Source organism: Telmatherina bonti (assembly GCF_933228915.1).
Source record: "Telmatherina bonti genome assembly, chromosome: 15".
Taxonomy (NCBI): Eukaryota; Metazoa; Chordata; class Actinopteri; order Atheriniformes; family Telmatherinidae; genus Telmatherina; species Telmatherina bonti.
In genome coordinates, this window is record NC_136613.1 from 21,920,600 (window position 1) to 21,935,020 (window position 14,421).

General features: G+C 37.6%; 2 protein-coding genes across 2 annotated transcripts; one reads left to right on the forward strand and one right to left on the reverse strand.

Annotated features, from left to right (window-relative positions):
• The first annotated feature begins 185 nt into the window (after nt 1-185).
• Nucleotides 186-4,969, forward strand: glb1l (galactosidase, beta 1-like). Its single transcript, XM_079253766.1, has 16 exons — nt 186-339; nt 579-748; nt 828-978; nt 1,913-1,973; nt 2,056-2,150; nt 2,222-2,402; nt 2,493-2,551; nt 2,638-2,759; nt 3,090-3,130; nt 3,251-3,369; nt 3,450-3,524; nt 3,599-3,688; nt 3,788-3,901; nt 4,074-4,205; nt 4,423-4,650; nt 4,761-4,969. Exons 1-16 carry the CDS (start codon nt 268-270, stop codon nt 4,962-4,964), a joined length of 1,914 nt encoding a protein of 637 aa, XP_079109892.1. The 5' UTR covers nt 186-267; the 3' UTR covers nt 4,965-4,969.
• Nucleotides 4,970-5,432: 463 nt separating this feature from the next.
• Nucleotides 5,433-9,615, reverse strand: ankzf1 (ankyrin repeat and zinc finger peptidyl tRNA hydrolase 1). The gene is made up of 16 exons (XM_079253767.1): nt 9,544-9,615; nt 9,037-9,172; nt 8,841-8,959; nt 8,641-8,743; nt 8,340-8,551; nt 8,143-8,252; nt 7,901-8,054; nt 7,434-7,656; nt 7,237-7,335; nt 6,988-7,152; nt 6,733-6,867; nt 6,339-6,609; nt 6,129-6,240; nt 5,885-6,052; nt 5,735-5,805; nt 5,433-5,590 (listed from the first exon to the last, which is right to left on the reverse strand). The coding sequence occupies exons 1-16, from the start codon at nt 9,544-9,546 to the stop codon at nt 5,464-5,466; spliced, it is 2,208 nt and encodes a 735-aa protein (XP_079109893.1). The 5' UTR covers nt 9,547-9,615; the 3' UTR covers nt 5,433-5,463.
• Nucleotides 9,616-14,421: the final 4,806 nt, after the last annotated feature.

Below are 14,421 nucleotides of genomic sequence, written 5' to 3' on the forward strand. Positions count from 1 at the left end.
TTAGAATGGAAATTAAATATCCCATGTCCGTACTCATCTTGCAGCAGGCCGACTTGAGATGAATTTGTCAGACTTTAGGACCCCGCTGACAACCAGTGAAAATCACATGACATTGTTTCTGAAGCGGGCAGGACGCTGACTGCAGCGCTGCTTCTTCAGTTCACACACACGCAGGAGCTAAGGGGAGTATCAAGGCTACAATAACACGTTAATAAAAGTTAGTGATGCACGTGTTTTAGATTAAGCTGTTACAGGGAGGCAGCTAACATGGCTACTGCCGCTGCTATTTTATTCCTCGTTGCAGTGTGTGTTTCCTGCTCTGCTGTCTGTGGAAATTTGGTAAGAAGGAAGTCAACTACTCTTAAAAGTCAACTTACTCATTAGTTGCCTGTTTGTACTTTTGAAAAAAAAAATTCCAGTTTCTTTCTGTCAGCTGAGAAATACACCAAGTGGCACCTTCAAATGGATATTTCACAAGCACTGATTATCATTTATCCCCACGGGTGCCAAATAGTAGACTCTTAAGAAGTGCTACATTGCTGATTTTCCTCAAAATAGTTGTCATGATTTTCTTGTAGGGCTCTACAAAAAGGACCTTCTCCATAGACTACAAGAACAACTGTTTCCTCAAAGATGAGAAGCCTTTTCAGTACATCTCAGGTAGTATTCACTACTCCAGAATTCCACGCTACTACTGGAAGGACCGTCTTGTGAAGATGTACATGACTGGACTCAATACTATCCAGGTGTAAGCTACTAAACACACTGAGCCAGATCTTTCCAGAAGAAAGCTTCCTGCATTCACATACTCCTTTCTGCTTAAATAGATATGTGCCTTGGAACTTCCATGAGGCAGTTCAGGGAGTCTACAGCTTCACAGGAGACAGAGATCTGGAGCACTTTTTGGATTTGGCCAATCAGACAGGCCTTCTGGTCATCCTGCGTCCAGGACCATACATCTGTGCAGAATGGGAAATGGTGAAAAAAATATATATGTGTATATATATTTATATATATATATATATATATATATATATATATATATATATATATATATATATATATATATATATATATATGTATATATATATATATATATATATATATATATATATATTTTTTTTTTTTTTTTTTTTTTTTTTTTTTTTACATCGTTGCTTCGTCACTGTCAGTCTATTACAAAATCACAGCCTACTGAGGAATGCAGTGACACACTTTGTAAAGAAACATAAATTTGGCTTTGCAAACACAATATTATATCCATCCTACAGTCATTAATGACAAAATTATACTTTTATAAGATGTCTTTCGAATTCAAACATGTTAATAAACATGATATATCATTGTTCCTGAAAGAACTTAAGGGATAAAGGTACATTTTAATCTTAACATTAAAGATAAAACCATTTGGTCTGTTAGCGCAGTGAAGTCCTCACCTGGAAAAGAAGTCTCTTTCTCTCTCTGTGTTACAATCAGATCTTTTTGAAACGTTATGGTAGACAGTTCACCCAAGCGTTCATAACTCCAGTCAGAGCCCATATCATGAATGTAACCATGAACTTAATCATTTTTATCAAAGAGAAGGAAAATCTTGATTTTTTTTTTAACCAAAATGTTTTAAAAGGGGCTGGGGTGTATGAGTCAGCTTTGCTCAGACTTCCTCCAAAGACTCCAGGTTTAGGATTTTGGTCCTGGATGTTGTTTTTTTCCCCATTCTGCTACTCAACTGTGACACCCAGTGGTGTCTTACATTCATATGCTGCGCCAAGAAGGGAATTGTTTATTATTACTTTTAATATTATATTATACAGTGTTATGTGTTATGCCTTTGTGTCCTTTATATCATATATTTTAAAACTTATGTTAAATCCAAACCATATTCATGTGACAACCTTCTCTGACTCTGCTCTAGGGTGGATTACCAGCATGGCTACTTCAAAAACCAAACATCATACTTCGCTCTGCAGACACAGGTAGCATATGCACCTATGTTTGTGTTTTTTTGTTTGTTTTGTTTTGTTTTTTTTCAAAAATGTCATTGTTTCTCTGCACCAGATTACTTGCAGGCGGTCAGCAACTGGCTTGCTGTCCTCCTCCCTAAAATGAAACGTTGGCTCTACAAGAATGGGGGTAACATCATCACTGTCCAGGTAGAGAGCTAAAAGGGTACATATAATGTTTTTGTGTCATTATTGGTTTTAATTAATCGTCTTAACTGCAGGTAGAGAATGAATATGGTAGTTACTACGCTTGCGATTACAACTACCTGCGTCACTTGCGAACAATGTTTCGCTTCTTTCTGGGTGAGGACGTCGTTCTGTTTACTACTGACGGAAACACAGACAAGGAACTGGCATGTGGGACCCTTGAAGGTTTATATGCAACAGTAGACTTTGGTACAGGTTGGTATTATGTTTGTGTTTAGTCTTGTGTATATATATGTGTGTGTGTGTGTGTGTGTGTGTGTTTAACCTTTTATTGTCTTTCCTCAGACACAAACATAACCGCAGCCTTCAACCGGCAGAGACGATTTGAGCCTCGAGGACCTCTGGTTTATTGCAGACCAATTTACTAATCATTATTTTAACATTCAGTAATGGTAAATGTAGCTAAAACTTGCTTTGTTTTATGTTCCAGGTAAACTCGGAGTTCTACACAGGCTGGTTGGATCACTGGGGAGATCGCCACGCCGTGGTTAACACTCAGAAGGTCAGCAGAGTGCTTGAAGAAATGCTAACCATGGGGGCCAACGTCAACATGTATGTCTCCCCACACCCTCAGTCCTCTCAAATCATCCTTGTCTTTGAAAAAATCTGGCTGGTCTGCAGCTCAAGTACAAGGATAAGTCTCACAAATGGCTTAAGTGCTTTGAAACGTGATAGGCTTTTCTGTGCCATTTAGCAGAAAGCCCAAATGGATCCTACTTTTCAGCTTGCAACATCTAGTTTGGATCACCTTTTATTTGTTGATAGTAATTTGGCAAGTAGTTTAATTCGAGTATAACACTGTGAGCTTAATCTGCCACCAATATATGAATAAAAAATTAATTCTTACTTTTATGATTGGTAAAATACCGTGCCTTCTCTTAGGTACATGTTTGAAGGAGGAACTAACTTTGGCTACTGGAATGGTAAAGTAATTACTTTCTGTTATTAGTATCTTCGTATGAGATTATTTCTCTTGAACATGATTTTGATGGAGATAAAATCTAAGTGATGTACTGCTCTTGCGTAATTTTGCTTTTCTGCAGGTGCTGATCATGACTCAAGGTTCCGCTCAGTAGTCACAAGTTATGATTATGATGCCCCGCTGACTGAGGCTGGAGACCCCACAGAGAAGCTGTTGGCCATCAGAGATGTAATAAAGCAGGTACAACTGATTTGAACACCCACCCGCTTAGAATAAGATTCTAATTAAGGTTTGATTAATTTATAAGCCTCTCTCATTAGTTTAGAGAGGTCCCCTCTGGCCCCATGCCGCCACCAACTCCTAAGTTTGCCTATGGCTTTGTCACTCTGGAAAAGGTAGCATAATGCATTTCAGGAAATTATTGCTGAGAATCATGTTTTAAGTGTCTAATATTGATGGACTTTTACAGGTTGGCAATATGAACAAACTGTTGGACATAATTTCTCCTCTGGGTCCAGTCAAATCTGAGTATCCTCTGACATTTGAAGAGTTGAAACAGGTATGGCAGGGAACAGTATTCTAGTGACGGTAAACCTCTTGAAACATGGAGAACTTCTAGACTGTTGTGTCTGCAACCTGTTATGTCTATTGTGTGCAGTACTATGGATACATGCTGTATCGTACCACACTGCCCCAGGACCTCTCAGAGCCCACACCTCTTATCTCTCCACTGAATGGGGTTCATGACCGTGCATATGTGTCCGTCAATGGGGTAAGGGCTTACGGTGAACTTTTTTTTGTCTGGCCAATCAGATCACTGGGTTAGGAAAAACATGACAGGTTAAGGCCAAGCTTGCCTGTTTGTCAGGTACTCTTATTTTTTCCCTTTTCTTTTTGCCCCCATTCCACCTATAGTGACTAAATGTGTAAATTTGTGTGAACAGGTCTTTCAGGGTTTGCTGGAGAGAGACACAGCGCTGGTGATGAATGTCACAGGAAAGCAAGGGGACACATTGGACATCCTTATTGAAAACATGGGCAGAGTTAATTTTGGCAGCAAGATCAATGACTACAAGGCAAGGAAACAATGTCAAAAATCAGAGAATCCTTTCCTGGTGTTTTAAGTCCCAAGAATAAGAAGACAAAACTAATCTATCACAATTTTATAAGGAAGTTGTAAAACTCTTTGGAAATGATCAAAGTTAATCCAACTGCTTTTTTTATAGTGTATGTGAGTGATGCAAACTTATACACAATACAAATGCTAACTGGTAAACAATATGTGCTTTCTAGGGCCTGTTGAGCAACTTAATTTTGGGTAAAGACGTACTGACTAACTGGAATATATACCCTTTGGACATTGATGGAGCTATTGCTAGAGGGTGGCCTCATTCAGGCAATACAAAGTCTGTCCCAGTCTCTAGGAGAGAACATTATGCTGGACCAGCCTTCTACATGGGGACTTTACAATCAAACGGTCTTGCATGGGACACCTTTCTCAAACTCAATGGATGGACAAAGGTAATGCAGATATATTAAGCAGCCTACTTGGCTTTAAAATATGTTTCAAAAGAATGAATTCATGTAAATTTACTGCATCTTTACTGGTGTCTATTTTTTTTATCAATCAGGGTCAGGTTTGGATTAATGGTGTGAACCTGGGACGATACTGGCCAGCCAGGGGCCCCCAGCAAACTCTGTATATCCCTGGACCCTTGCTCAGCACCACCCGTGGCAACAACATCACAATGCTGGAGCTGGAGAGTGCCCCAGCCTACCTCCGGGTTCTTTTCATGGATCGACCTCAGCTCAACGCCACAGCTGGAAAGTCATGACAGATTCACCAGTAACTTTCTAAAGCCTCTGTATCAGAATTAATTCAGGTTAAAGCAAAGCAGCTGCAACCGATGAGCAACTGACCCGACATTAAGAAACAAAGGAACAATATTTGGTTTTCCAGGATTTCTGTGCTATTGTCATCCTAAATCCCTTCACGTGTCAGTGTTACACGTTACAGACTTTCCATTCACACCCAGTGTCAGCTCCTTTAAGCACAGCAGTTAATAAATTATTTTGTCAAATAATTTGTTTTATTATTCAGTCAGCCTGTGGAAAAATATACATTGATATTTTTTAAATTGCATTTTTACTATACTGTACATTGGTTATACATTTATTTAATTAAATCAAGTATATTTGTCTAGTTTTATGCTTATTTCACATTAAAATTATGTTTGAAATGTATTTTTTTACAGTGCCGAAATCACAGGCAAGATGGAGCTTTAATCAGTCAAATTCTAAAGTCATTTTAATAAGAGAGCTTCTGCATAAGCACTAGGTTTTGCCTGGTGCAACATTTGCTTTACGATGAGCCTGAACACAACGTGGAGTACAGAATGAATACTCCAAGTAGTGAAATGGGACCTTCCCGAGCAGAGATTCTCCACACGACCAGCACCTCCTGTTGACAACAAACACATGCCGAGGGTAGAAAATTGCATAAAATTCCAGCACATGCTTTCAAAAACTAATAATTTACATTGTCTTAATGTAAATCAACACGACAATGAAGCCCAATGTGGGGATGGCTGTTTAGGAAACTTACGTGACATTAGAGAAGTTGACTTCTGTTGCACCTACTTGTTGTGCAAACCTCCTTTCTGCTGCCAGAGCTCTCTATGATCACAAAGCAAAGAATTAACATCATCATATACCCTCCCCCCAACTATAACCAATAAAATATAGATTCATCTACCTTTTCACGATCTGTTAGAGCTGTAAACTTCCTCCTTTCTTCTTCCTCTAACTCTTGTTTCCTCTTCTCCTCCTTCTGATCCTTTTCTCTTTGCTTTTTCTGAGCTCTTTGGGCCTTTTTCTTTTCCATTTTTTTGGATTCAATCGCTGCTGTCAATGGCCCGGGTACCTTGTGTTGCAAAACAGAAAACCATAAGTTCTCTACCAGCACGTTATGTCAGTCATGTCAGACAGTTAATTCTTACCTGTGCCTTACTGTAGTCATATTTTTCTGGATTCTCACCCATGTATTTACGAAAGACGTTTCTGGTGTCTTTGTCAGGAGCGACAATATATGGAGTCTGGCCTTTGCTATCCCTGTAAAGGAAGATTGCAAAAATAATGTTTAAGTCAAACTTCGATTGCTGTAAATGATCACAATAAAAATGTTGCTTATGTAACTCCTTATACTGTACCTGCAGGCTGGGTCGGCTCCTGCATCCAGGAGAAGTCTGATCACTTCCTTTTGTGCAGCTGCTGCAGCAACATGCAGCAAACTAAAACCTGATGCGTCTATCGGCTTATTCAGGAGAGTCAGTGGACTTGGAACAGAGGAAGAGTTGCTCTCTGACTGTTCACAGCTCTCAGGTGGCTGGAGAAGGCTACAGAGGGCATCCACATCTCCAACCTTGCAGGCTGTAAAAATTGCATCCCTCATGCCATACTCCAAAGATTCATCATCACCATCTTTGAGACAAGAACAGAGTAAGTGTCTTGAAAAATTTGCGTATTGGATCTTTGCAGTAAAAAAAAAATTTTTTTTTAAATTAAAACGCTGCAACAACCAGAATTATACACATCTGTACTTACCGTCCACTTTTTTCTTGCTCTGATATTTCCTCTTATTTTCCATAGACTGTATATTTTGAGTGGTCTCTTCTTCATCTGTTGGTTTAGCCCCAGGCAACTCTTCTTTTTTATCATCTGCTACTTTGTTACTTGTTTCTGCTCCACATGGATAAGGGGATTTGTTAATTTTGCAAAGCTTCTTTGTTATAAATAAGAATTTTTGGATGTGGTGGGACTTATAGCCACCAGCATCCAAATAAGCAGATCCAGACATACCCTCGTTTTGGTTTTTGGCTTCTTTCTTTTTCCTCCTCCTTCTCTTGTGTCTGGAAGGATGAATTTCAAATTCCCTGAGGTCTAGGGTTCCTAAAGTGAGCTCTACTGTCTCCAGCTGAATCTCCTCCCCCTCTTCTTCGTCTGTCCTGTCATGGTTTTCCTCTTCTGATGGTAGCAACAGATTTGCTTCCAAGTTAATTAGACCTAATATGTATGCAGTTTAAAAGGCATTTATGTCTTCAAACATACCTTTTTCCTGACCAGTGTTTGTTTCCACTGAAGGTTTGACAGATTTCTTCCACGCTGTCTTAGATGGACTAAAGACTGCAGACACGTCTGTGTCTTTCCCTGCATTGTGATAGTTCTGATTACTTCATCTTTATATATTTCATGTACAAAAAGAAGCAAACAACATGCTGTTCCTACAAACACGAACTTCAGCTTACCATACACTTGAACAGTAGAGAGCATGTTGTGCACCCTCTGTACCTCTCGAAATGTTGCTCTGCGTGTGGCGAAGGGGAGTGTGCGGATTCGAGGGTCTTTTTTGTCAAGAGAAGCTGAACGGCCACTGAAAAAGATGGTCCTGTTGTAGCTGGGGGCTCTTACAAATATTGCAGAAGCCTTGCTCAAAAGTTCAGCCCAGGTTGCCAGAAGGTCTTGAATGTCCTTCAAAAAGTTAAAAAAAAAAAAATACAAAAAAAAAACAACTTTGTGGTGTAATGTGCTGTACCTTTAGTATGATAAACTAAGACACAAACTCTCTAAAAACATAACCATAATAGTCTGAAATTATCATAAAGTTGAATTGTATGGATTATTTTCAGATTTGTTTTCAGTCTTGGCATGGCAAGTGCACTTGGCTTCAGTACTCAGTTAAAATGATGAGCTGCTAAATAGAAAGTAATCTTGCCTTAACAAGTGCTGCCTCATTGTATCTCCTCAGAGCAGCTCCTGCAGACTTTGGCGTGTGGCTGCAATTCTGCGAATCTCTGAGTCCTTGGGCAGTGCCTCTCTTTGCTCGCACTGTATACCGATGGAAGGTTTTGTGCTGAAGGACCTCTTTTCTAAAACACAAATATATTGTGAAGACTTGAATATTCCACTTTTAATTACAGCTATGAAATGTGACATGGGAAAAAAAAACCCACTTACCCTTCAAAGACTGCACCAGCAAAATGGCCTCCACCTGTCATGAGGATGACCCATATTGTCTTTTTGTTTATGACCTTCAGAGATGATACTGCATCGGGGTTGTCATCTGACTGCAATTTTTTTAAAAAATGGAATAAAAATGAAAATTTAGTGATTATGAACAAATCTCAATCTGTACTTGTCCTGCTGAACCTCACCTTTCCTTGCAGCACACAGGGGTAGACAGATAGAAATTCTCCTGCAGAGTTCTGGAAAACCACCTTGCTGGAGAACCGAGCAGTCGTTGAATGGGATTCGACTGAGTTTTCTTTATCAGTGCCAGTGACATTACTGCTTGTTCCCCTGTTTTCACTATCCAAGTCCTCCTCCTCTGAATCCGACTCGGAACCAGAGATACTTGACAAGTCTCCTGTAAAGTGACAATAGAAACTGTGACAGTGTTCCTTTCTTTTTTTTGTTAAACTTGCTGCAAGATGTGCGAAGCTCTGGTTGCCTCACCAGCTCCAGTTTTCCTCTCAAACTCTTCTGCTGTGAGGGGAGGCAATCCTGCCATCTTTTTTCTCAGGTTAAACCGATGCCAGTCAAGCTTGTAGTGCTCCCTCTGCAAAACACAATGTATATTTGTATAGCAATATTTAATCCAAAAACAACAACACATCTTTGAATGGATGCAAAAGTGTATGATGTCATGTGGTCACCTGCTCCTCACGGTTACTAAATGGACATTTGCAGGCTGAACAGACCATCTTGTCTGACACCTCTCTCAGTAAGACGCTCTCTGCCAGGCTGTCATCTTCTGGACTTTTATCTTCGAAACCTGTGTGTAAAGCATCAGAGACTAGTTATTCCGCTTAAAAACGACAACATAACATATAAACTGCAGTTCATACATACAGTGTGCAACTGGGCCAGTGTTCATAGCCTCCTGAAGGACGGACTTCACCTCTCTCAATTCAAAATCCTCTTCATTTGAGCCCAGATCAAAAATAGAGCGGCAGACGGCACAAGTCGTCATTGTTTCCCTGTTGTTCTGCCAGAAGAAGAAACGAAGAAGAACAAATGCATATTATTGCATGGGCAATCCAATCATTACCCCCGGACATATGCGCAATAATTAACTGCTCTTATTATCATCCACTGTGTCGCTCTCAGTCTGTATAGAGCATAAAAACACTACAGTAAAAAGCTGTCAACGAAGCCTGCAAACGTTAGCTTCATGATGTAAACCGTGATGATCTGTACTTTTGATGATCTGTACTTTGAACGACACGTGTAACACTGACTGATGGTGACAATATTTACTTGAAAAACACGACTTTGTTTATCTTTCAACTAGTTTTAAAGGGTAATTTAGTCATTAAAAGTAACAAAAAGGTGGATTAAAAACAAAAAACCACATACCATAAAAGGACGTACGATGAGGTAGCTAAAAATGTTGCATTTCCTAACGCAAACTACGGAAGCCCCATCGTGACAATAATACAAAGACCGAAGTGAGTGTAGTACACAACTTCTTTAAAATAAAACTTCCCTTTAACTTGTAAACATTTGTTTGAAAGAGGACTATGTTTAATTAATCACAGTCATTTTTTAAATCTCTTTTTTAATTTAGACCTTTGCGGATGTTTCTAACAATTTGTATTTTAGATTAACCTACCTTTATATTTTATATACAGTCTATGATCTATAACACTCATAAAAAATGTATACAGACACACAGTTACCCTAAACTTCCCTCCCCCCAAGAACTCAGGAATTTTTAATTAACTGACATCCACACAAAAGTATTATAAAGTCTCTGGCTGACTTAGTTATTTTAGATATTAAAATAGTTGTATTAGAGCAAAGTGCAACCCCCAAACACCCTTATTCACCTTGCATAAACCAATGTAAACCAAATAAGTGCCCATTCCTGCATTTTTATCTCACCATGTCGATGGGTGTCTTCAGATCACACCACATATCACATAATCCACTCCCAGTCTAGGTTTGTACCATAGCTACATTAACAGAAAATTATTTTTTGTTTCTTACAAACAATATCTACAGAGCATCATAAAAACTAATGGAAATCTCTCAAACACAGAGTACTTTTATCACAAAGTAAAATAAAATACTTTATTTTAGACGGTGTAGAATATATAAAATACTTGAATGTCATTTGTATTTCTAAAAGAAAACATATATCTAATTTATCTAGAAAACAGACAGTAAATTATTATTTTCTTTTGATTCGTTTTGGATTTGATGGTTAGTACATAAAGCTTCTGTTGTTGACACAGAAAGCATGCCAAATCCTGTTTCAGATAAATCTGGGATTTATTAGGAAGTACTTCATCAGACTTAATCAAAATCTATAAAGAAGTCTTTTTTAAGATATAAATACCTTGAAGGTTTTCACCTCCAGGTTTTAATCAGTAAGACTGTTCACTTTATTTGTTTTTATTTCAATCCTTTCTTGTAAATAACTGCTTTGATTTCTGAATATGCACCACAGATTTGCTTGTTCGTTAGCTTTTTCATGATGAATGCAGCTCTCCACTCAACCCATCTGTGGCAGCCTTACCATTCAGTTCTTCACAAGGATGCATTTAAGTTTGCAGAGGAATCGAATATTTGCAAACCTTTTCCTTTTTTGTTAGTAGGCTTGAACAATGACTTGGTTACTTGACTTTAGAGGCCGCAGATTACACAGGCACAAATGGTGTGGCCTTTACTACAGAAAATATTTGAATAGAATGTCCTCCAACAGAAGAAACCAATTTTACAGGTTGGTGTACACGCGATGTGTCCCTGAACAGAATGATATGAAATCTATAACCTTCCAATGCTGGTATAACAATCTGAAAGCCATAGCTCAGACAACAATTCAGTATATGCTAAATAACATCACCGCATATATAAATTGACAGAAAATGTTAAGGAGGTGATGTCTGGTGGCGTCATTGATTTGACGTTCTTACGTCATACACAAATTCAGAGCCCGGATAGCTCAGTCGGTAGAGCATCAGACTTTTAATCTGAGGGTCCAGGGTTCAAGTCCCTGTTCGGGCGTACATTTATATCTTTTTATTCCTATTTCTTTTTATGTCTTTTCAAACCATCACCTCACGAGCTCTAAAGGTTTAGCACACATTTATATATGAGAAAGGGATAAAACTTATAAACTTGTATCACCGCTAAGTAAGAGTTACTCAAACGGTCCCGGTTTATTAAGTACATAGTGTTAAACATGTCTGAAAACTATCACGATTGATTTATGAACAATTACAATGTGATCTTATGAATGATAAAAAATAAACAATAATAATATATGTGATAAAATTGCATAGAAACTCTGAGGTAAATCTTTGAAAGTGGCGATAACAAAAATTCTAGTATATAATTCGATCTCATTAAAGAATTATCTATTGTTGAATCCTGTCCAAGGATTCACGTTTTTGGTTTTTTTTTGTTTGTTTGTTTGTTTGTTTTTTTACTGCAAATAATGAAGAGAATGCTAGTGTAAAATTAAAAGATTTATTATTACAATTAGGTTACAAAAATAATTTAGTGTGCAATTGCAGACCTGTGGTCCAATACAGCGACAACATGGCGACAGTGGATGGTGGTTAACGGTGAGTTCCGGAACTATTCGTTCCACCATGTCAAAAGAAAGACGAAAAACCCTTAAATGTAACATCCTGGTCTATGTTAGAGTAAAGAGACATACAAGTATCTTTCTTCACTTGTCTTTGTAAAATATCACAGGATAAAAAAAAGACTGAAAAATACAACATGCCAAAAAGAGATGCTAAAATGAATGCCAATTACCAGTACAGGGGTGCCCAAGTTCGAACCAGTTTTAGATGCATCCAGTGTCCAACACACCTGAATCAAATGAATGTCTTTCGGTCTCTGCGGAGCTGGATGGCATGCAGAAGAGGGAGTTCAGCTATTTGAATCATGTGTGCTGGAGAAGGAATTCATCTTGTTGCAGGATGGTAGACTTTGAGGTCTGGACTTGGGCTCCCCTACACTGTACTGACAAAGAGTCCAGACCCCAAAAAGTAACGCTCAAAAAATGCAGAACAGAAGACATTTCCAATACAAATATTTTGACAGCTGTAGTTGCTGGAGCAAAACATAAAAAAAAAAACAACAACACAGAATCCATTGCCATAGGTGAGCATGTAAAAAAAAAAAAGGAATTTGAAATTAAAAATAACAGGGAGTATGTGAAAATGTTTTTGAAAAAATTGCCAGAACTGCAACAGAAAAGCAGAGATGCTGAGCGTTATTGCAGGAAATGGAATCTGAGGCTTTATGGAATGAAAGAAACAACTTCAGAAGATTTTAAAACTGAAGTACTTCCTCTGTTTGCAGCACTGGTATCCGAAGACGGGCAAAGGCTTGAATTCTTTGTTGACACAGTCACAGACTAGGTCCACTCCATGAAAGGGACACAGATCTATCATCATCCCATTCACCCAACAATCAGGAGCAAAATCTGGAGACTAAGCCGACAAGCAATGGCCACTGGTCGCAGTGAACAGGAAAGAGGGAAAAGAGTTGGCTTCGGAGGACCAGATGCTTATACTGAAGGGAAGAAGGTTTTCCAATGCATCAGGCCTTAAACTGAATATTTAAACATGTGAAATCTTGTGCTTAAATAGGGCTACAGAATCAGCTATTTTGACATTCCTCTGAAGCATTGTGTTATATATTTAGGTATTAATATTACAGATAACCAGCTTCTGAGACAGCAAACAAAAAAAATCAAGAAAACCAAATCAATATTTATTTTATGTCTTTAAATAGACCTCTCCATCTTTGGAAGTGTTGTTAAGCTGAAGCTGAAGGTTTTTCAAGGTTTCTCTACCATGCCTTATCACTCTTTGTCAGTGATAATCTCTGCAAAGAAACGAATAACTTATTTCTTAAAAAGGCTTTGCCAAAACTAGAAAGAAGTGAAGGAAGGCTTGAAACTTTAGACATCTTCTATCTCAACTGTACATTTAAAATTAGATGGCTGATAAATGTCTTTATAAACCCAGAATTGTTGTGGAATTTTATCTCAAATCACCTATTTAATAAATTAGGAGGGTTAAAGTTTCTGATGGGATCAAATTACACAGTCTCCAAGCTACTAATGAAACTATCCATATTTCATCAGCAAGCCCTAATGGCCTGGAAATTGTGCTATGTTCACAACTTTTCACCCCACAGATACAATTTGGAACAACGATGATATTCTTATGAAGAACAAAAGAAAAATTGGACTGATTGAGATATAATCACAATCAAAGATGTATTAAATGATAATAGATGCATTTATACATATGAACATTTCTTTGAAGAAAAATTCCTCTGAAATGCAAAGAAGAAAAGTAAACTTCAAAATTCTATACAACAACATTTATCCCTCTTATTCAAACATCTCCAAAATAATAAATATTAACCTTTTCATTTTGCTTATTGAGCCAGAAAATATCTTACATTTGTTTTGCTGCCGCCCTCTAAAGTTTTTTGGAAGGATGTTAAAAAATTAATCTCAAATAAAAGTGGTCACTCTATCTATCCCCCCCAAATATATTGTTTGCACATATCATTTCAGTGAAAAACTTTTAAATCACATTGGAGACATATTAATTCCAAATCAATATACAGAGGTCCGAATAAAAGAAATCCCTCCTAACATTCAAATATTTCTTACTGAACTAAATGCTTATTTATGTATCTTAGATTCTTCAACAAATTAGAAAAGCATTCATACATTTCCACCATTATCTTTAGGTGCTGTTTAATTAACCTAAACATTTCCCTTATACTTGATAATAAAATTTAACTGACAATTTTTGTTTTTATGTATTTATTCTCTCAGTTCCATGTAAGTATCTTTTATTTTATATAAGTATGTTTGTAAAAATTGTTTACCCGACTTGCTGTCATCCATGTTTACATATGTTTGTAATTTTGTTTAAAAAGAGAGAGATAAACTCAGAGAAGATGTTATACAGCAAGCTGGACATTTGGTTACATAGATAAATTAGGTGTACTTTAGGCTGATAACTATCCAGTTGTTTGAGATTTGGTTGCACCCAATGTGCAGCTGTGAAATAGCACTGTGTCTTTTAGCTAAAGTAATATGCAGCCACATAAAAGCTCTCAAACTATAATAACCATGATATTAACCCTTTAAAGTCCTGGCCTACCATTTGGTAGAGATATATTTGAAGTGACTTTGATTAATTTCTTTCAAAATTGTAGAAATAAACCTGCTTGAGCCATTTCAACCAA

What these genes read in the sequence shown, in the direction of transcription:
- glb1l (XM_079253766.1), top strand. Translation starts at nt 268, where the DNA reads ATGGCTACTGCCGCTGCTATTTTATTCCTCGTTGCAGTGTGTGTTTCC. An exon ending in ACTTCGCTCTGCAGACACAG is followed by an intron (nt 1,974 to 2,055) that starts GTAGCATATGCA and finishes TCTCTGCACCAG; the next exon opens with ATTACTTGCAGGCGGTCAGC. An exon ending in CATTTGAAGAGTTGAAACAG is followed by an intron (nt 3,689 to 3,787) that starts GTATGGCAGGGA and finishes TATTGTGTGCAG; the next exon opens with TACTATGGATACATGCTGTA.
- ankzf1 (XM_079253767.1), bottom strand. An exon ending in TGAGAGGAAAACTGGAGCTG is followed by an intron (nt 8,552 to 8,640) that starts GTGAGGCAACCA and finishes GTCACTTTACAG; the next exon opens with GAGACTTGTCAAGTATCTCT. An exon ending in ATGAGGCAGCACTTGTTAAG is followed by an intron (nt 7,657 to 7,900) that starts GCAAGATTACTT and finishes AACTTTTTGAAG; the next exon opens with GACATTCAAGACCTTCTGGC.